At 37.1% G+C, this 22,126-nt stretch overlaps 1 protein-coding gene across 3 annotated transcripts in view; it reads left to right on the forward strand.

The window, feature by feature from the left end:
* Positions 1-22,126, forward strand: part of NNT (nicotinamide nucleotide transhydrogenase) — a 106,678-nt gene that overhangs the window by 53,617 nt on the left and 30,935 nt on the right. For all 3 annotated transcript variants that reach the window (XM_028492893.2, XM_055086547.1, XM_055086546.1), the window contains exons 15-19: positions 2,590-2,823; positions 4,193-4,353; positions 5,526-5,705; positions 12,779-12,938; positions 15,066-15,147. In XM_028492893.2, the coding sequence (XP_028348694.1) occupies positions 2,590-2,823; positions 4,193-4,353; positions 5,526-5,705; positions 12,779-12,938; positions 15,066-15,147 (817 nt within the window). The remainder of the gene's footprint in view (positions 1-2,589; positions 2,824-4,192; positions 4,354-5,525; positions 5,706-12,778; positions 12,939-15,065; positions 15,148-22,126) is intronic.

The following is a 22,126-nucleotide window of genomic DNA, read 5'->3' on the forward strand; positions in this document are numbered from 1 at the left end:
TTCTGCCTTTATGTAAGTCCATGCCCTTTGAACACCTGACGGCAGTTAGGCTCAGAGATTTAAGAATACTTTTTTAGGAGTAAGAACTTTGTAATTGCACTTCAGTTTCCGAATATACATATTTCTGTTTGAGGCCCATATTGATGAAGGAATTAAATTGCCTTAATGGAAGTTGCTTCAGTAAATATTCTTTTGGCAAAAAGTCATCACAGTTGGTGTAATTCTCATTCAGAAGTCAACATTTTAAAACACTGAGTTATACCAACTGTGTCAAAAGAGTGGGCTGAGAAATGCCTTGTGCTTGGCTCTTGTCTTCCTTTATTGACTCTGTCCAGTTAGCTGATAACAGAACAGGCAATTGGAATACTTATATGTGTACTATCTATAGGCCCATCTTTTATTCTGCTGGGTATAAATAACAGCAGAAGATTCTGCTTCAGAGACCTGTTAAAAACGTGAAAAACACGTGCCAGCAGAAAAAACACTCTTTTAGTCTTATTCAGTGGTGTGCTGGGGTTGGTTGTTAAATTTTCAAGAATTTTTCGAGCCGGTTATTAAACACAGCTATTATCAAAAATTAAATTATATAAACTTAAAATTAAATAAATTAGAAACAAAGGTAATAATCCTAAACACTTATGACTTTCTAATGAATTCACTAGCTTTTATTATCTCTGCTTTGGAGATTATCCATGTGTCTTGTGACTGTATGGTAGAAATACTATGTAATGATGGGCTTCTGTACATCTCTTCCTGAACCCCTATTTAATGACATCATGTTGGTAGCTTGAGAGCAGCCATGGCAGTCATAGTGACACCATGGAAGTCAACAAATGCTACGAATCTGTGTTTCATTTATTGTTTTGTTCATTGTCCAGACCTAATAAAGTGATGGAGAAAATATTAATAATGCAAGCTTAAACTTAAAAGTGTGTTTTGTCATTACACTTTGAATTGCACAAAAAAATTGAGCAAATATTCTTCCAGTACTTGGAAACTGTTATCAGGTTCAGCAAAATTGCCACTCACGTGGTTGACAGTCAGTGAAGTTCTTACATACATCTCGTTGTTTCACTCTCGTCTTACTCGTTAGAGTAAACAAAAATCTCAACCAACATTCATGTGGGAACCGCACTCATTCATCAGTTGCAAACACTAGGTTGGCCACATATACCAGAGTTTGGTAAGATTCTGTGAGTCAATTGGCTATATGAAACTTACAGTAAAGAGTATTGTATATATTTTTATTGTTTGAAAATTGTGTGCTACGTACATTTTTATGAGTAAAAACTCATGTATGTATTTACACACGCACGTTTTTATTCTGAGGGGCTGGTGGTTAAATACTTACCAAGCACAGCATTAGCTTTACATCTCCTTTTATACTTATCTGGGAAAGCTGTGCATCCTTTCTTGACAGTCCCTGGAAAAGCACTTGAAGGAAAATGCTTGTGCTGTAGGTTCATGGCAGGACAACATTTAGGCATGACCTCTGCAAATGTTGTGAGCCCCAGTCCTTCTATTCCCCCTACCTGTAGCCAGGCAACTCCTTCAGAGTCTCCTGATTTGGTTGTTTACTACTCATATATTTGCATTTCATTACCTTTGGACTTGGCTCCCATCCACTCACCTGAAAACCTAGACCTTCTTCATCGTCCGGCTGTTCCTTGTATGCTCAGGAGCAAATGTTGGCTGATAGGGAAGAGAGCCTGGGTTATTCATGCAGTGGGGGGAATTTAAGGGGTTTAGTTGGAGCTTTAAGTAATCTGAAGAAGCGTCAGTCCGGGAGAGTGTTCAAAGGTTGTAAGGAACGTTGATGCTATGTGTTTGGGTTCTTTGGAGTTGGGCATTGGTGAGGTGTGTTGAAAGAGCCTGCTATTTGAAAGGGTATTTAAGCCAGTGTTCTTGCCTGAATAGTCCCTGTAAGAGAATATTTTGCCAGGAAGCAGGTAAATACTTATTAATGACAATGATGAATAACCTTAAGAGGCCTTTTTAAAAATTGAGTTATAACTGACATATAATATACTAGTTTTAGATGTACATAATAATTTGATATTTATATATATAGATTGCAAAGTGATCACCACAATAAGTCTAGTTAACATTCATCACCATACATAGTTAAAATTTTTTTTCTTGTGATGAGAACTTTTAAGATCTACTCTCTTAGCAACTTTCAAATATGCAATACAGCTTTATTAACTATAGTCACCATGCTGTACATTCCATTTCCAGGACTATTTATTTTATAACTGGAAGTTTGTACCTTCTGACCCCCTTCACCCATTTTGCCCACCCCCCCCAATCCCACCTCCTGCCTCTGGCAACCACCAATCTGTTCTCTGTATCTATCAGCTTGTTTTTTTGTTTGTTTGTTTTTTCAGATTCCACATATAAGTGAGATCCTATGGTATTTGTCTTTCTCTGTCTGACTTACTTCACTTAGCATAATGCCCTCAAGGTCCATCCATGTCAAGATTTCCTTTTTTTTTAATGGCTGAGTAATATTCAAGTGTGGTCTTTATTGGGTTGTTTCTCAAAGGTCTGTGAAGTTTTAATTTCTCTTTGACTTTCACTTTCCAACAGGATTGACAATTGCGAAACGCATCCAGATTTCTGATTTACCTCAGTTAGTTGCTGCTTTCCACAGTTTAGTGGGCTTGGCAGCTGTGCTTACGTGCATAGCTGAGTACATTGTAGAATATCCACATTTCGCTACGGATGCAGCAGCCAATCTTACCAAGACCGTGGCCTACCTCGGTACTTACATCGGTGGTGTCACGTTTAGTGGGTCTCTTGTTGCCTATGGAAAATTGCAGGGTAAGTGATTCAGTATAACATAGAGGTAAATATCTATTATTTAGGGTGTTTAGGGGTCCATTTTAATTTCAGAAAATAGCTTAGTAGTAGAACCTGTTAGGTGAAGAGTATTTGTATAACACTATGAAAGTTTTTTTTCCTCCATAAAGATGGCTTCCCTTTATTATTTATTTATTTATTTATTTTTACATTTAAAAAATTTTATTTTATATTGGAGTATAGTTGAGGCTTCCCTTTATTGATCCTTACAAATCTCCCAAAGCTTTGAAGCCATGTCTTCTGCAGACAGCTAGTGAAGGAAACTAATGCACAGAAATTCACATAGAGGGACTAGTTGACATTTGATAATATGTATGAACAAAATAACGTCTTTATAATCCTTGGTTAGAGATGCTGGTGTAGCGTTCACAGAAATGATTTATACATTTTCCAGAATAGAGAGAGGCTTATTGAATAAATTTGTGTGATTAGTATACAGTACTTACTTTTAAAACAAATACACATTTTAGGGGGCTAGCCTGGCAGCTTTTGCTCCCACTAAAGCCAATCATGAAAATAGAAGTGGAGGGGAAAACCTCACATAGCTGCTTTCAGTGTTTTCATGAAAAAGCAAGTCTCTAGAGAAACTAGTTTGTGATTTAAAAACCTGGTCTGGTCTCTCAGTAATCAAGTCATTAGAAATAAGTGCGGAACTTCCATGAAACTTAAAAATCACAAAAGAACTTAAAGCCTACGATATTCTTGTCTCACGCTTTGTCTTTATTATTTTATTTTTTTATGGAGCTTATATTCTTGGGGAGGAGACAGTCAAAAAGGAAGGTAAACCAAAAAATAAAACAGTAGTGGCAACTTTTACAAAAGAAACAAAAAGGGGCTAAGAAAAGGAGAAGATGTACGATAAGTAAGATGTTAGTTCATGCTTTGTCTTTAGAACCAACTAGCAAATAAGGACCCTTCTCCCTTGGGCTCAGTTGATAGAATCAGAAAGGCTAATGTTCTAGGACTCTGTTTTGACATTTTCAATAAATAAAACCACACTTAACTTCTGTATTGGTCATACGGGGGAAAAAAAATCACTTTTCATGATTCCATGACAAAGAGTAAGGAAATTGTTGTGCCATCAAAGTAAAGGACAATTAAGTCGAGCCCTACTTTTCCTACTTCCATTAATATTTATGTGTAAGAACTCTAATTTACTTTTATGTTTCAGTAGCTGGTGATCTAAAGTGATATTTTAAGTAGCATGTTTTTATCCTAATGTTAAATTTTGGTGGTTTAGGATTAAATGACACACACTTAAGAGTGTGTGTGTGTGAGGGAGTTTCTTGTGACACGTTCTAGGTTCTGATTCCCACATGCTTGGCCCTAGGTATCCTGAAATCCGCCCCTCTCCTGCTCCCTGGGAGGCACCTACTCAATGCTGGCCTGCTGGCTGCTAGCGTGGGTGGAATCATCCCGTTCATGATGGACCCCAGCTTCACCACTGGCATTACCTGTCTGGGCTCTGTGTCAGCTCTCTCTGCTGTCATGGTAAGAGGTCAGAGATGGAAAGCACATTCTTAGCGAGGAACTAAGTATTTTGTTAGGTTACAGTCTAATCTTATTTCTATCTCTTCAAGACCCCTGATGGAATAAAAATGTTTCAAAATGCTGTTATGTATTCATCTTTGGAGAGTCTGGGAAATATAGAAAAGTGTAAGGAGAAAATTACTCTTTCTCTTCACTTACTGATTCCTGTCAGAGTTGTCACATGTGACATCTTTTTTGCTCTGGGGTCTTTTCACTGGATCAGTGTCTTGGTGAATAGGAATTTAAAAAGCCAAGGGTTTCATTTCTGTTCATTAGGTGCTTGCTGTGTGACAAGCCCTATAAAAGAAGTGTCAGAGAGTCCCTGCCTGTTAGGTGCTCTCACATTTGCTGGAAGCTCTGATACCAAACCAAATAATCGTATGAAATGAAATGCTTTTAATAAACCCTGTGTGTTCAGTGAGGGAGTTCAGTGAAACCTTTCAGGATAGGTTGGCCCTCCTCTTCCTCTCTAGTTACTGCTTTAGTATATGGATACATACAGTATTCTTTAGGTGTCTGTATGTCACAGTTTAGCATTCTATTTATAACAGTGTACGGTGCTGCTGTATATAGCTCTGTGCCATTCACTGATTACTTCATGTTTGTCTAGTATACTCTTAGTATATACTTTATAGACAAGGTTTATGTTCAAAAATTTTAAAATCATCTACAGTGCTTAGCACAAAGTTAGACATACAGTAATTGCTTAGTCACCCTAAACCCTATCCTCAGATTTTCAAGCTAGTAAGACTGGGCTTATATTTTAGTTTTAGCTGCTTCACTTGGCACCAACAGGACCCTCCTCATCAGCTAAAGTCATAAACACTGTGACATTTACTCAGTGCTGTTACTTTTTTCCAAGTGTAGACCCCTCTCCAACTTTTGCCTGCTCTTCATCACTACCTTTTAGGGATTTAGGGATTTTTTTGCACAGGGGTTGTGGTTCAGCGTTTGCACTTGTTATATCTGTAGGAGAGTTGGTCCGATAGGGGTCACTCGGTCATTGCCAGGTGTGGAACTTACATGTAAATGTATTAATTGGAAAACCGGAATGATTACGAACCATGATGCTCAGTGTCAGAGGTTTCTTTTCATCGCATGAATTTTGAGTTCCGCTCTGGTTTTTGTGCTAGGGTGTGACTTTGACGGCTGCCATTGGGGGTGCTGACATGCCCGTGGTCATCACTGTGCTGAACAGCTATTCAGGCTGGGCCCTGTGTGCAGAGGGCTTCCTGCTCAACAACAGTCTGCTGACCGTCGTGGGTGCGCTCATCGGCTCCTCCGGTGCGATACTGTCCTACATCATGTGTGTGGTAAGGAAACAGCCAATGGAGGAAAAGGAAATGCTGTTCTGAAAATGAGGCCCTGTTTGTCATTTCTTTTATTTGCAGTAAAAATGACCGTGTTGGTTCTTTTTCTCTCCAGCAGAAATATCAGAGTGTTTCGTTTGAATAAATTAGCCATACTGCTTTTTAAAAAAAAAAATATATATATATATTTTAAAATTTTCTTTATTTATTTATGCCTGTGTTGGGTCTTCGTTTCTGTGCGAGGGCTTTCTCTAGTTGTGGCAAGTGGGGGCCACTCTTCATCGCGGTGCGCGGGCCCACTGTCGTGTCCTCTCTTGTTGCGGAGCACAGGCTCCAGGCGCGCAGGCTCAGTAATTGTGGCTCACGGGTCTAGTTGCTCCACGGCATGTGGGATCTTCCCAGACCAGGGCTCGAACCCGTGTCCCCTGCATTGGCAGGTGGATTCTCAACCACTGCGCCACCAGGGAAGCCCTGCCATACTGCTTTTAAAGTACACAAGTGTAGATAATTTGGAAAATTAAATATAAGATAAAAATCTTCTAACTCCCTCCATCTGGTGATAAACACTTAAGATTTTATTTCCTTCTATTCTTTTTCTTTGTGTATTACATATCTGTGTGTTTACTTATCTGCTCATATTGTACACTGTTTTACGGTGAACTTTTTTAATCTTCCAAATTGTAGTCTTGCCACTTTCTTATCATTAAAAATGCTTTTAAAATATGATTTTAAGGGTCTTCATACTAATCTAGAATATGAATATTCAAGATTTATTTAATTTTCCCTAATGCTGTACTTTAAGGTTGTTTGATTTTTCTTTCTCTTTGTATCTAAATACATTTTGGCACTTCTGATTTTTGTCTTAGGATGATTCCTAGAAGTGAAAGGGTGTGCTCATTTTTTGGGCTCTGCCTACTTATTGCTGTGTGGTTTCCAGAAAGCTTGCTCCAATTTACACTCCCACTCGTCATCTGTGAGAGTGCCTATCTTGAAGTTTTGTGGTCAGCATGATTTAAAAAAAAAAAATTAACAAGACACATACTTCCTAGCTTCCTTTTTGTTTCTAATTCTCTTCTTCATGGCAAGAAGATATCCTGCAAATAATTAAAGTTTTGACTAAAACTTTTTCAAATTATAGATATTATTCTCTAAATAATAGTTTTGAATGGCTTTGAAAGGACAAGCATGAAACTGGGTGAAGTTAGAATGTGACTTTATGCTGATTAATAACTCAGGAAGAAAAATAACTTCACCTTCATTCTTTTATTACAATTAAAAAAATACCTTATTTTACAACTCAGAATTCCTCTTCTGTCTTTAATTGAAAAATCGCATTGTAAATTGAATGCTGAAGTTATCTTTTCATAATAAAAAATTAGTTTGCTTTGGCTATATTGTAAAAAACAAAAATTTGAAAGCGTAAGTTCAAAACAAGCTGAGAGGTTTTAAATTAAATCCCCCAAGTTCAAGGAGTTTGGACAGGTGTTTCCTACTGGAAAAGTGTCAGGATTTGGAGTTTTTATTTATTTATTTTAAAATACATTTATTTATTTTTAAATTTATTTTTATTTTTGGTTGCGTTGGGTCTTCATTGCTGCGCGCGGGCTTCTCGTTGCGGTGCGCGGGCTTCTCATTGCGGTGGCTTCTTGTTGCAGAGCACGGGCTCTAGGTGCACGGGCTTCAGTAGTTGTGGCTCGCGGGCTCTAGAACGCAGGCCCAGCAGCTGTGGCGCAGGGGCTTAGTTGCTCCACGGCATGTGGGATCTTCCTGGACCCGGGCTCGAACCCATGTCCCCTGCATTGGCAGGTGGAGTCTCAACCACAGCGCCACCAGGTAAGCCCGTGGATGTGGAGTTTTAAAAAACGAATGTTTATGAAGGAGAAAAATTTATTCAGTTGTATTAGAAATAGTTTTCTCTAAAAATGAACTTTTAACCCTTAGACTTTGCTTCATTTGGTGAATTTCAGTGACCAGCAGGGGGCAGCAGATTGTCATTAATACTTAAACTTAACGGTTTGTCAAATACTGATTTTAAAATTAAATGGGAGTATTTGTATTTTTACAAGGCCAGTGGCATACTTATGGGGAGAGGAAGTCGGGGCTTGTATATAGTTCTTGGAGTGTCAGCATGGGTACCTTCTTATCTTTATCCGTTTTCTCTTAAATGGTTTTCTTTAGGTTCTTAAATTTATCAACAGTATTTCCCAAATTTCTGTCTGTGTCTTTTATTTCCTCTCCTTTCCCTTCTTTATTTAGTTTCTTTTATTGTTGGTTATAATAACTATAGTAACCTTTGCAGTAGCATTAACTAGAATAAGGTATAAAAGGCATTTGTTGAAAGTACTCTTTTCTACATGTGCTTCTGTAATTATACCATCTTTCTCTTAATTTTCATCCATTCTTTCATATTTCTTGAACTGTTTTTTCTAGTTCTTCTGTTTCTTTTCTTTCTGTTTCCACTGCCTCAGGCATGCCATTCCACTGTCAGCATACCTCAGATATTTTTTATTCCTATATTGTATGTAAGGCTAACAAGGTCTCATAGCTGTCTGTGACCATAATTATCACACTGGGTCAGATATTTTGTTTGTAATAGCAAATTGTAGTAATTTGGATTCGAGAGCAGTTGAAGCTTTAATTTAAAAAAAATATTACTCAGTTGCAAAAATAAAAGATGTTTAATGAAACATCTTTTATTAAGGAAATAGAAAAAGATAAATAAGGATATAAAATAATCTATAATCCCATTACCACTTAACTGTTAACACTTAATATTCTAATTCTTGTCTTTTTTCATATGTATATATTTAAATACATTCTATGTTAACGTTTAATTTTCTAACCAATAAATATTAGTGTCTACATGTTATATCACAAACATATACCATAATTTATTTATCCAAGTCCATGATATTAGTTGTTCTTAACTTTTTTTTTCTGCAGTATTCTTCCTTGTGTGTTGTTGATTATTAAGTCAAATTTCTATAAGTACAATTACTTGGTTAAATGGAGTAAGATCTTTTTGTTGGCTGTAGATATTGATAAATTGATCTCCAAAGGACTCTGCAGTCAAAGCTCCCATCAGTGATGTGCAGAGTGCTTATTTTACTGCTCATGTTCTACTCCTATGACTTATTACGAAACAGACAAGACAACAACAAAAACACACCTGCATAGTTTTCAATTTCAAAGATAGAAATTTCCTTTTCTTCTAAGTTTTCCTGCTCTCTGACTTTTCACATTAATACTCACTGACTCTTATCTTTATTATAAGAAATCGTTTATTTCTTATAATAAACTGTTTATTATAAGAAACTGTTTCTCCATGGCTTGTGCTTAGCAGCTCAGAGTGGTTCGTAATGATAATAGAAGTGAAATAGCTGCTTGTAATTGGGCATAGTAGAATATGCTGGGTGCTTTACAAATATTAACTCTTTTAATCCCCAAACTAATTCTGGAGGTAGGAAATATTCTCACTTTACAAGATATTTTAAGACAACATTTATTTATTATTTTAAAAAATTTATTTGTTATTTTATTTTATTTTTTGGCTGCGTTGGGTCTTCGTTGCTGCACGTGGGCTTTCTCTAGTTGTGGCTATCGGGGCGCTACTCTTCGTTGTGGTGCACGGGCTCCTCATTGCAGTGGCTTCCCTTGTTGCAGAGCACGGGCTCTAGGCACGTGGACTTCAGTAGTTGCAGCACACGGGCTCAGTAGTTGTGGCTCGCGGGCTCTAGAGCGCAGGCTCAATAGCTGTGGCGCACGGGCTTAGTTGCTCCACGGCATGTGGGATCTTCCCGGACCAGGGCTCGAACCTGTGTCCCCTGTGTTGGCAGGCGATTCCACTGCGCCACCAGAGAAGCCCTAAGACACCATTTATTATTCGCTTTTGTGTTTATGGAGCCTGCCCTAGCACCTGGCACATTCAAATGAATATAATAATTGTTAAATGAACATTAGATGAATATTCTATTTGTTAGCTCATTTCACATTGTGGAATCCTCTCCAGATAGGTTATGGTAGCAGAAATACTACCACATACCAAAAATCTATTAATATGACTAGTATGTTTACCTTCATTATTTTATTATTTATTGAAGGAAACATGCAAGTCCAAACCAGCACAGAGTGGTTTTATTATGTGAGAGGGAATGGAATGCACCCTAAGTGTAATCAGCATCCCGAAAATTGAATTTTTGTTCTGACAAAGAATTCTTTTGGGTATCCTCTGAGCCTAATGCTTGGTTACACAATACCCAATATTATAAAAGCTGAAAAATGTTGACAGTGTCAAACAGCCGGCTCAAATGAATGATTTGCTTTATATCCAGATGTCGTATAGACATTAAACTCTTTATGATTTTGCAGTCCATTTACTTGAGATAGTGTCCAGATTGCCTGGGATATAGAAGGCTTACAAAAATGCAACTGCATTCTCAGAGCAAATTTTCTGATTTTTGCACTTTGCTGCTTGTTTCCAAAAGAAAAGAAAACAGAATGAAGTAGATCAAAACCAAACCAAAAATAACTTTTTTTTGCCTTTCAGTCAACGAATTAGCACCTACAAAGCATTGAAATGAGAGATGCTAGTCAGTGGTGTACATGTTGTTATTGCTTTGTCTATTTTATGACCTTTCCTTTGTTTTCATATTTATTTCTTAGTTTGCTTGGAATTATGTGAATTAAGGATCTCTTTAATGTAGCATACAATTTTCATTACAGGACTTAATAACTTGAAAGGAACAGTCTTGGACAGTGTTGCAAATACTTTGTCTTGGAAGTTGGCAACTCTTCAGTCTGTGGATCAGTGGTCACAGGATAGTCTCATTAATCACTTAAGCAAGCAAAAAAAAAAAAAGGAAACAAAACAAAGCCCTAAACATTTGTTGGAACTGTGATGTTGCAATGGTAAATTCAGAGATGAAAATTAATTTAGTTTAGTTTTTAAGAGACCACATGGAATTAGCTTAATGGTGATATGATTGTGGATATGTATTTAACAAGTTGACTTTGGTTGTTAAGCTACTGTGTGGTTCCCTAATTTCTCTTTGTAAGATACCATCAGAAGTGGGTACACGTTAATTAAATGTCCTCAGAAATTCTTTCCTTCTCCTCCATTCAGTTTTATAGGAAGAAAAGGAGGGTTCCTTTTAAGCCAGGTTAAAGTGGTCATATTCTTCTACATCCTGTGCCTCTGTCATCTCTCCCTTTATACAGGACGTGTGATGCAGGTGATGGAGCCTCTTTGTACATTTCACTTTTTTCTTTTTTTAAGTTATCTATGGCAGAAGTATCTCAGTGTCTGAAATTGGCCTTTGAATCAGTTATTAAGGGCAAGAATTTGGTAGAATGTATTTCTGGTAATTTTGTTTCAGAATCCTGTGATTTAAAACTAGAAAGGATTTATCAAAATCAGCAAATGTTGAATGTTTGGGAGGCGTCAGGTATGGCTATTTGGATTTTCATTCAACCTTGGATTTAAGTATAGGAGGTTGTGTTAAGAATTTAAAACTCCATGTTGGATTGGGATGAAGAACTTAATTAAAAGCATCACTTTAGTTTTTCTCTGACACTCTTATCTGTTAGTAATATGCATAAAGATACTCTGAACTTTATTTTATATGTAAGAAACTTAGACAAATCCACCAGACTCTGTGCTTTGTGAAATGTGAATGTTATATCTGATAAATGGGGTTAGGTCAAAAGAACAATTTTAAAAATTCTGACAACATTTTGATCCACATCTTTGAAACTTATCAAAAGTCAAGTGTGGCTCTTTGTTCATCTTCTCTGCTCTTTTCTTCCCTGCCTTTGCCTCTGTCCCACTTCAGCAGTATATGTAAATCTCTCTCCTAAGGTGGTAGCAGGCTTGCCTATCTTTGGATGAGTGGTCATGTTTTTTTTTCTCTGATGTGTTCCTTATCACTGAAAATCTCCAGGTGCTTTTTGCTCTTTAATAATAAAGCGTTGTCTTTTTTTTAAAGTATAGGTTGACACTTACATAGCTTTAAAATAGTATAACTGATGGATCAATGATATGTTTATTACAACCCTTAAAATAGGATTTAATTTTTTGGAATTCTTTATGAAGTGATACATTCAGTTATGATCATTTAGAATGACTACTTTTTGATCACATAGTGATTTGAATTCTTAAAATGTTTTTGATTACTCAAAACATCTAGCTTCCTGTCTTTTTTTGTTTTAACCACCACACCTCTAGAGGTCTGCAAACAGTTTTCAAAACCAGATCCGTTATTGTCACATATTCCAGCCGTGGTGTTTGTATGGTACTTTGTTGGATGATTGTAAATGAGCATGCAATAAATGCCTTCCTCTTACTTTTTCCTGACATTATTTTTCTAGTTAAAAGGTGGGTGTAAATTTTAGCGAAGCAGTGTATAAACTAACTCATTTACTTTTTTTGGAAGTGAAATATTTTAGAAGGCTAATGATGAATCCAGTCACTTCTGTTATTGCTTCATGGAGCTGTAGTTGATTTGGAAAATAAGACAGTATCAACTCCCACATTTCCATTTTTCCTATGACAGAGGGCTAGCAGACTTCTAAATGATAGGGATCCCTATCCTTTGATTCCTCCCTGTTGCCTCTTGACAGCTTGCAGCTGGTATCAGAATTCACCTGAGATCTGTAGAGTCACCTTGTAAAATTTCTTATAGCTATCATTCGCTTTTACTCTGGTGAAATACATGTCAATATGGAGGTAGAACTTGCTCAATCGGTATACAGATAATAATGACTAGATCTGAGTTTTTCACGTATATGTCAGTATCACTGGTAATTTTCCATTAAATTTTTAAAAATTTATTTTGACTGAAAAGATATCAGTGTACACTTGATTTTATAGAAAAAGATGATGTGATTTCCCAGATGTCTTCTTATCATTTAAATTTTTGAAATAATTTTCAGAAGCTAGATCAAATTGATTTGGTTAAAATGTTTTAGGTGAACAAATAAGCCTCTTTAAATGATTCTGAATACCATATACACAGGATTCATACCATTTTCAAAAGTTATGTGGATTAAACTCTCACAGCTACAATTTTACTCTCCAGGCAATGAATCGCTCCCTGGCTAATGTGATTCTTGGAGGCTACGGTACCACTTCAACAGCTGGTGGAAAACCCATGGAAATTTCTGGCACACATACAGAAATCAACCTTGACAATGCAATTGACATGATTCGAGAAGCTAATAGCATTATTATTACTCCAGGTAAAAAACCAAAACCCCAAAGCAAACAAACAACCTGTAATAGCTGTTGTAATTGATTACATTAAAATAATTTCTTATAATAGGGGAAAAAATCAAAGTGGAACGTCTTCACTTTTGAAAACTTAATGGAAATTTAGAAGCAGCCCTGTGATTACTAAGTGAAAAGTACTGAGAATTCTTGGCTTAGGTTAATATTTTGGGAATCACATAGGGATTCTATAAATTGAGGTAGTGGATTCTACCTGTGTCTTTTTGTGGTTCTGTACGAATGTTTAAATCATCTTTGAGTCTTGGTTATTTTTTTTTCTCATTGGTAAATTTTGGGCCTATGTCAGCATTAAATTAGTATATGAAAGTGTCTAACTTACTTGTTAGACTCACTTAGTAAAGGTTGGTAAATGTTAATATCTTTCTTTTTAAAAGTAAATATTTAAAAAATCATTGAGAATCATGTGGTTTCCAACAAGATGAGGTAACAAGGCCCAGTAGAAAGGACTTCATCTAGGAGTCATAGCACCTTACTTCTGTTTTTAATTTTGCCTCTAACAGTTGACATAGGTGGACCAAGTCAGTTAATCTCTCCAGGCCTCAATCTCCCAATTTTCTGAGGTTTAACCCAGTACTTCTTTACTCATCGCAGAATGCCGTTGTATTTATTACAGGCAATACATTGATTCCAGATTAGGATTTTTAACTCTATCATGCTATCATAGAAGTTTTCTATAAAGAAAATCAATTGATTTGACATGTGGGTAGTTTGCTGGTTGTTTATATACTAAGATGTAAATAAATAACAAACCTTAGCAGGATTGAATACTCAGGTGCAAGCCTTCTCCAGTGGGGGCAATATCATTTTCTAGGAGCGTTTGAAACACGTGGGTTTGGGGTTTTGGTTGTCTCCAAGACGGGGCTGCTCCTGTCAGCTGGTGTGTGGGAGCAGGTAAACTCAATATTCTGTAAAGCCTGGGACATTCCTGCAGCATGGATTGTCCCAGCCAGAGCGCTTTGGCATTACCTGTTGAGAAACGCTGTGCTGGAGCGTGAAGGGGGAAGAGTAAGAGACAGCACTCTTTTTCCCTTCTGGCATTTTCCATCTAGTGGAGAAGTCAGATAGATACAGAATGCACGGTGGGTTATGGTAAGGGCTGAATTGGATGATGTAGACACTTTTTCTATCATGGGAAACCTAAGGAGGATTGTTGGGAAGTGAGGCTTTGTGTGGGGCCCCAGAGGATGGATGGCAGGGGGTGGGGTCAGAGGGAGTGCCTTGAGCAGAGACTTGGTCTTTGGAAAAATGAGGGTAGGAAAGCGGGGCCAGATGTGAGATTCATTGCACAGGGAGGAGGGACAGAACACAGGGCTTCAAGGGGAAGGGCGATGACTGACGTTTTCGGTCATACCTGTTAGGACCATCAGAAATATGGAGCACTTTATTCATTTATTTATTTTTTGGCAGAGGGGGAAGGTTTTAAGTTCTTATTTGGAGACGTTAAGTTTGTGGTGGAGCTGGGACAGCGGACAGGCTGAACTCGAGCTCAGTGACGGGCTGAGCCTGGAGACAGGTTGGGAGCCGTCAGGTGGTTGTTGAAGCCGTGGGATGGGCAGAGATTTTCCAAAGAGAGAATGAGGTGCAAAGTTAAAGCCCTGGGGAGCTTCATCATTTAAGGGCGGGGGCACAGAAGGAGAAGATCCGTTCAAGGAAATCGAGGAAGAGTAGTGACAAAGTCAGGAGGGGCACCAGGGGACTGTAATGTTATCAAAGCCAAGTAGGGAGACAGTTTGAAAATGTTTTATGTGAGAGCGAGTGAGAGCCTGTGCACCAGTGTGTGTGTGTGTTTGTGTGTGTGTGTGAGTGTGTATGTGAGATGTGTGATATGTGATGTAGGGAGGGAGTGCCTAGCAGTGTCAGACACTGTAGGAGACTGAGAAGGGACCATGAGAATTTGAATTTGAAATTTAGGCCAATATTTTTAAAAGTCCATATTGTAAGTTTTTTGTTTTCGCTTCTAGTCCTGTTAACTGATTGCCCTTTTTGGCATAAAAATATGTTTCAATCAAGAGAGAAATTGTAGATCATAAAATCTGAAATAAAACCACATTCTTCTGTGTTCTTAATGTTCCTTGTAGGCTACGGTCTCTGTGCAGCCAAAGCTCAGTACCCCATTGCTGATTTGGTAAAGATGCTCTCCGAACAGGGCAAAAAAGTCAGGTAAGTGCTTGCAGTTCGTGTGTGAAAGGAAAGGAAAATAGATGACTTCCTTTAGGTGACTGTTTCTTCAAGTGGAGTTTTACCTGTGAATACTAGGTAGAGAAACTATTATAAGTTGTAAAAGACTCTATTCTAGCCTTAGTCTTACCTGTTAGTTGTCGCTATCTCTAATAGCCTCGAACCTAAGTATAGTCTCACTTTAGAAAAGGAAATTTTATTGTACTAAATTCCAGGATAGTTATCAGTAGGGAAAAATAGAAACCTGGTTTCTCTGTGGTTTGATTTGGGGAAGGAGGTCAAGCAAGGCATCTGAATCACATCAAGTTGTGTCTTTTTGGTGTCTGTTGTTTACACTGAAGAAAAACATCTCAAACGAGTGGTCTCTGAAGGGTGAGACCCGGTGGTGAAACTGTGGCTGGTTAATAGTTGACTGATAAAGCTCTCACACTCAGGCTGGAAAAGACTACAGAAAAATTTCTTTTCCTATATATAAAATAGGTAATCAATAAAGCCATACACTTTTTGAATTGTGAATTAGAATGGCAGCTGTTCTTTCTACTTGCCATTTGGGTACTGGACTCTGCTCTTGGGCAGATATTAAGCAGAATGGCAAAGTCAAGGACTCTGCATTTCTAGATTATTCCCCATGACCTTGGATAAAGGGTTTTGTGGGGTGTAAAAATTGGGTGGGGGGTGGTGAACCCTTGCAGTACTTTGCGTATGTTCTGCGCACCTCTGGATCCATGTTCTGGAACTCCGCTGTTAGGAAGCAGTGAAGAAGGGACTGTCTGGAGTTGTCCCTGGAGCATAGCTGCTTCGTGTTGTGTGGGGAGACGGTTCCCTAGCAGTTTCACTGACATGGTACCGTAAGTCAGAGCGACAAGATAACTCTCTTGTTAAATACAATTAGTTTGTTCACCAGGATGTTAATGTATGTTGACAAAACGGTTAATGTCTGTTAATAAAAATTCCTTTGAGCTGTCAATCTTACACTTTTGTCTGGAGGCAGATGATAAGAAAATAAGCCACAGTGTGCCTAGAACTAGTCAGACTATCTGTGCCAGACTGGATGCAGAGTCCTAAGCTTCAGCTTGAATGTCCCAACTATTAATAGCGGTAAAAGAGACTTAGATGATGAAATCAGAGGGTTATCTAAAATATTTTAGTGTCAGCTACATTTTATTTCTTCCTTTCTTCTCATCCTTTTTTTTTTCCTTCTTCAGTCCTTTTCTTGCTCTTGACCTTCTGTGATCTATAGTGAGTCTGTGCTTTTCAAATACACAGAATCAAAGTACTGTTTCATGATAGGACCATCGTTTCTGTGATGTAGATGGTTTCCCTGTTTGGTAAAATCTTAGATGAATTGAAGATAGAAAATGAGAAAAGGCATCCTCTTTGTTTTCTAATTTTCACATAAGCGGTCTCATTTTAGTAACTTATTCCTGTTTTCATAGAGGGTGTTAAACAGTGCTTCCCCTTTAGTCATCGTCTTGCCACTTAAAGCATTTGCAGACCTGCAAGTGGGAAGGATGTGTTACAGAATCTTTCATGATTTTCCTAAAAAGAAATTGTTTCTCTTTATTCAATCCACATGTGAAAAATTCTAATGTATTAGTAATGCCTTCTATCACCACATAACTGTTTAGGAGATGAGTGGCAATCATAATAAAACAGAGAAAGATGGCTTTCATGTCTTAGTTATCCTTAGGGAAGGGAATGATTAATTTGACATACCTCTCTTATTACCCACTGGTCAGTCCAGGTTGTGGGTGCAGGTTGAGCAGCTTGACGGAAGGCAGGATGTGAAAGGAAAGGAATTAAGAGGGAAGGAAAAAAAATCATCTGAAAAGAAAAGGGATAAGACAAATGAAATTTTATTTTCTGACCTGATTAAAATTTGAATTTTATCCATGAGGACATCATATAAACTGCTGTTTTAGGAGGAGGATTTCTGTCACACTGCATTGGAAAAGTAATTATTTGACTTAAGATTTATAGCAGATATTTAATTAAACATATATGAAGAGTTTCTCAGTTATAATTTGTTTTTTATTGAAGTAATTTTGTGGCCAGAACATCAGGCTTTTCATGAGAGCTTTTGTTTCATATAATCGTCACCAATTTTTCAAATAAGTTATGAATAATAAATTTGTTAATAATTTATTATGTAGGATCACAATAAAATTATTGGTCAGCCTAGTCTCTACTTGTGAGTTAGGAAGAGTAAGCCATTTATATTGATCTCTCTATTTCATATTAAAGATGAAATATATATTAATATGTCCAAGGGTTTTTTTTGACTATAATATGTTGAATTTTCAACGTGGGCTTTGTAATAAGTTATGTAAATCTCACATTTGAATTAAATGGAAGAGAACTATTCTTGCTAACATGATGAGAGTATATTATCATATTTTTCCTTCCTAGCGTCCGTTTGGGGATTTTTTTTTTTTAAGGGAATATAGCAACTTTGTTGATTTTGCTTTATTTGTGTCATCTTTCCCTAGGAGAGATGCAGATTTTCTTTATGAAGTTAGGACTGTGTATATACATGGATGCTAGCTTTTTCTTAAGAGGCAAATGTCTGTTTGAACAAGAGATGGCTGCAGCGGTTACCTCGTATTTTAATGAAATAAATCTGTATTTACAGTTTGTGGTAATTTAGTCCTTTCATCACTCTGTGGAGCTCCCACGGTGTTCATTGAGCACAGCTGCTGGGCCTCTGCTGTTAGTAGATCTTTGTGCCTCCAGACCCCAGCATGCCTAGCATCCAGATGTGGTGACATATTAGCACACATTCCCCATGGAAATGTGCCAGTGTGGACATACGATTGTCATCAATTAGTTATGCCCAAGTGGTGCCAAGAAAAATTGCATCTGTCATACAGTCTGTCTGGCTTCATGGCCCATGGTTGATTTAGACACACTCCTGTTTTCCTTTACTCTGGCCATAGTCATAACATGCTCACAGAGAGTTGAGATTATCTAATGAAGCACATGACATTTCATGACAAGAGCTCATTTCAGAATGTCATGGAAGTTCACTGACTTAGCTGTTCTTTAGTGGCCAGGATATTGTTGCTTCCCGGGCACCCAGAACACCTAATTTATGCTTGATCTCTGAAAGCATTTTATTACAAAAATCTTATGATACAAGAGCACAGACTTTTTTCTGTTTATTTCCCAATCTTTGGATTGATGTGATAGGCTTTTCATTGTAAAGCTGAGATAGTCTTTCCAAGGAATAATTCTTAGAAAGAGGTATATATTTTTTTCTTTTTGCAATTAATCACTGCTTGATTTTCTTTGTATAAAGGCATTATTGCTTTTAAATTTATGAAACCACCTTTCAACTTCTTTGATTGACTATCTGATGTTATATATTGCTTTCATGTTAATGTTCAGCTCTAACTTTCTATTAATAATTTATTGATAGACACTTATTACTAGGTACTGAGAATACAAGAATGTGTAAGCCCAGTTCCGACTCTCAAAAGTTTATAGATATAAAGAGAACAAATTGATCAACAAATGAATCAGTGAATGAAGTCCATTTAATGTGATAGATGCTAAGAAGAGTAGAGTAGAAGGAAGGTAGGAGTGCAAGAGAGAAGAGTAGATAAGTGTCCGGGGGATATTTTAAACTTTTTATACTACTCATAACATGACATTTTTTTTTGCAGGTTTTAAAAAATAAATATTTATTTTTTCATCCTCTGTCTAAACACATCTAGCTGCCAATAGTATTTGCAGTTTAATAGTGTTTTACAGTCTTGTGTGACCTGGCTATAAGTTTAAATATATGTTATTTTTGCTAGGAAACCCATTCTTTGGAGATAGTTGAAGATGAAATATTTTGTTGATCTAACTGGATTTTCCTGTTTTTCATGGATTAAATGTAATCTAAATAAACAAGAGTTCAGCCGTCTTGGATTTTGTTGTGTTTTGGAGTACAGGAAGAGCTAGGACATGCAAATTTATTAAGTAATAAAGGTACATGCGTCTGAGAGTAGAAGTTAGGCCAGATAAAAGATCCAGTGTAGTAGTTAAATAAAGAAATAGATATGATTTATGAGTTTCTTACCAGCTTTGCAATACTTTCTTATCAGCCATGACTATTCATGTTAATGACAATTCACTGTATGAATAATTATATAGTACTTGTGCCAGGCACTGTTCTAGGTCCTGAGAATACATCAGTGAATACAAAGATCAAAATTCCTGACCCTGTGGAGTTTCACATTTGCTGGGAACTGAGATAATAGGTGTTAAGATATTCTGAATTGAAGACGCTTATAACCTCATTGTGTTTGCAATTCAGATGCTAGTTGAAATGATGAAGAACAGCAAGAGCATAGGTCAGTATATCCGAGTTTCAGAGTTACAGCTGGCACTATTTGGTGATGAATTAGCCAGTGCTTCTGGTTTTCTGAAAGAATATGGTGTGTTTCTTTGTACTGAGCCTGCCTTCTTATAAAACATGGTGACAGGTGGGTGGGTGTGATGGGAGTTATTTGTGTAATTAGTCAAATGAGTGAAACTTTTGGTAGAAGAGAGGAAAGCTAAAGAGCACATGTGTATTCACTTACATCTCTATATTCAGTCTAATTGATTTCTAATCTCATAGCGTTGTGGTTGGAAAAGATACTTGATATGATTTCAATTTTCTTATGATTTCAATTTTCTTTCAATTTTTTCAATTTATTTTAACATCTTTATTGGAGTATAATTGCTTTACAATGGTGTGTTAGTTTCTGCTGTATAACAAAGTGAATCAGCTATACATATACATACATCCCCATATCTCCTCCCTCTTGCGTCTCCCTCCCACCCTCCCTATCCCACCCCTCTAGGTGGACCCAAAACACCGAGCTGATCTCCCTGTGCTGTGTGGCTGCTTCCCACTAGCTATCTGTTTTACATTTGGTAGTGTATATATGTCCATGCCACTCTCTCACTTCGTCCCAGCTTACCCTTCCCCCTCCCCGTGTCCTCAAGTCCATTCTCTACGTCTGCGTCTTTACTCCTGTCCTGCCCCTAGGTTTTTCAGAACCTTTTTTGTTTTCAGATTCCATATATATGTTATGTGGCAGTATATGGTATTTGTTTTTCTCTTTCTGATCTAATTTTATTGATTTGAGTCCTCTCCCTCTTTTTCTTGATGAGTCTGACTAAAAGTTTATCAATTTTGTTTATATTCTCAGAGAACCAGCTGTTAGTTTTATTGATCTTTGCTATTGTTTTCTTTCTTTCTATTTCATTTATTTCTGCTCTGATCTTTATGATTTCTTTCCTTCTACTAACCTTGGTTTTGTTTGTTCTTCTTTCTCTAGTTCCTTTATGAGTAAAATCAGATTGTTTATTTGAGATTTTTCTTGTTTCTTGAGGTAGGATTGTATTGCTGGGTACTTCTCTCTTAGAACTGCTTTTGCTGCATCCCATAGGTTTTGGATCATCGTATTTTGGTTGTTATTTGTCTCTAGGTATTTTTTGATTTCCTCTTTGGTTTCTTCAGTGATCTCTTGGTTATTTAGTAATGTATTGTTTAGCTTCCATGTGTTTGTGTTTTTTACGTTTTTTTCCCCCTGTAATTGATTTCTAATCTCATAGCGTTGTGGTTGGAAAAGATGCTTGATATGATTTCAATTTTCTTAAATTTACCATGGCTTGATTTGTGACCCAAGATGTAATCTATCCTGGAGAGTGTTCCACGTGCACTCAAGAGGAAAGTGTAATCTGCTGTTTTCAGATCGAATGTCCTATAAATATCACTTAAATGTATCTGGTCTATTTTGTCATTTAAAACTTGTGTTTCCTTATTAATTTTCTGTCTGGATGATCTGTCCCGTGCGCACTTGAAAAGAAAGTGTAATCTGCTGTTTTTGGATGGAATGTCTTATAAATATCAATTAAATCTATCTGGTCTACTGTGTCATTTAAAGCTTCTGTTTCCTTATTAATTTTCTGTTTGGATGATCTGTCCACTGGTGTAAGTGATGTGTTAAAGTCCCCCATATTACTGTTTTACTGTCGATTTCCTCTTTTATAGCTGTTAGCAGCTGCCTTATGTATTGCGGTCCTCCTGTGTTTGGTGCATATATATTTATAATTGTTGTATCTTCTTCTTGGATTGATCCCTTGATCATTATGTAGTGTACTTCCTTGTCTCTTGTAACATTATTTTAAAGTCTATTTTACCTGATATGAGTATTGCTACTCCAGCTTTCTTTTGATTTCCATTTGAGTGGAATATCTTTTTCCATCCCCTCACTTTCAGTCTGTATGTGTCTCTCGGGTCTGAAGTGGGTCTCTTGTAGACAGCACATAGATGGGTCTTGTTTTTGTTTCCATGCAGCGAGCCTGTGTCTTTTGGTTGGAGCATTTAATCCATTCACATTTAAGGTAATTATCGATATGTATGTTCCTATGACCATTTTCTTAATTGTTTTGGGTTTGTTTTTGTAGGTCCTTTTGTTCTCTTGTGTTTCCCACTTAGAGAAGTTCCTTTAGCATTTGTTGTAGAGCTGGTTTGGTGGTGCTGAATCCTCTTAGCTTTTGCTTGTCTGTAAAGCTTTCGTTTTCTCCATTGACTCTGAACGAGATCTTTGCCGGGTAGAGTAATCTTGGTTTTAGTTTCTTCTCTTTCATCACTTTAAATATATCATGCCACTCCCCTCTGGCTTGTAGAGTTTCTGCTGAGAAATCAGCTGTTAACCTTATGGGAGTTCCCTTGTATGTTATTTGTCTTTTTTCCCTTGTTGCTTTTAATAATTTATCTTTGTCTTTAATTTTTATCAATTTCATTTCTGTGTGTCTCAGCATCTTTCTCCTTGGGTTTATCCTGCCTGGGACTCTCTGCACTTCCTGGACTTGGGTGGCTATTTCCTTTCCCATGTTAGGGAAGTTTTTGACTATAATCTCTTCAAACATTTTCTTGTGTCCTTTCTTTCTCTCTTCTCCTTCTGGGACCCCTATAATG

This window comes from Physeter macrocephalus, chromosome 8, assembly GCF_002837175.3.
Source record: "Physeter macrocephalus isolate SW-GA chromosome 8, ASM283717v5, whole genome shotgun sequence".
Taxonomy (NCBI): domain Eukaryota; kingdom Metazoa; phylum Chordata; class Mammalia; order Artiodactyla; family Physeteridae; genus Physeter; species Physeter macrocephalus.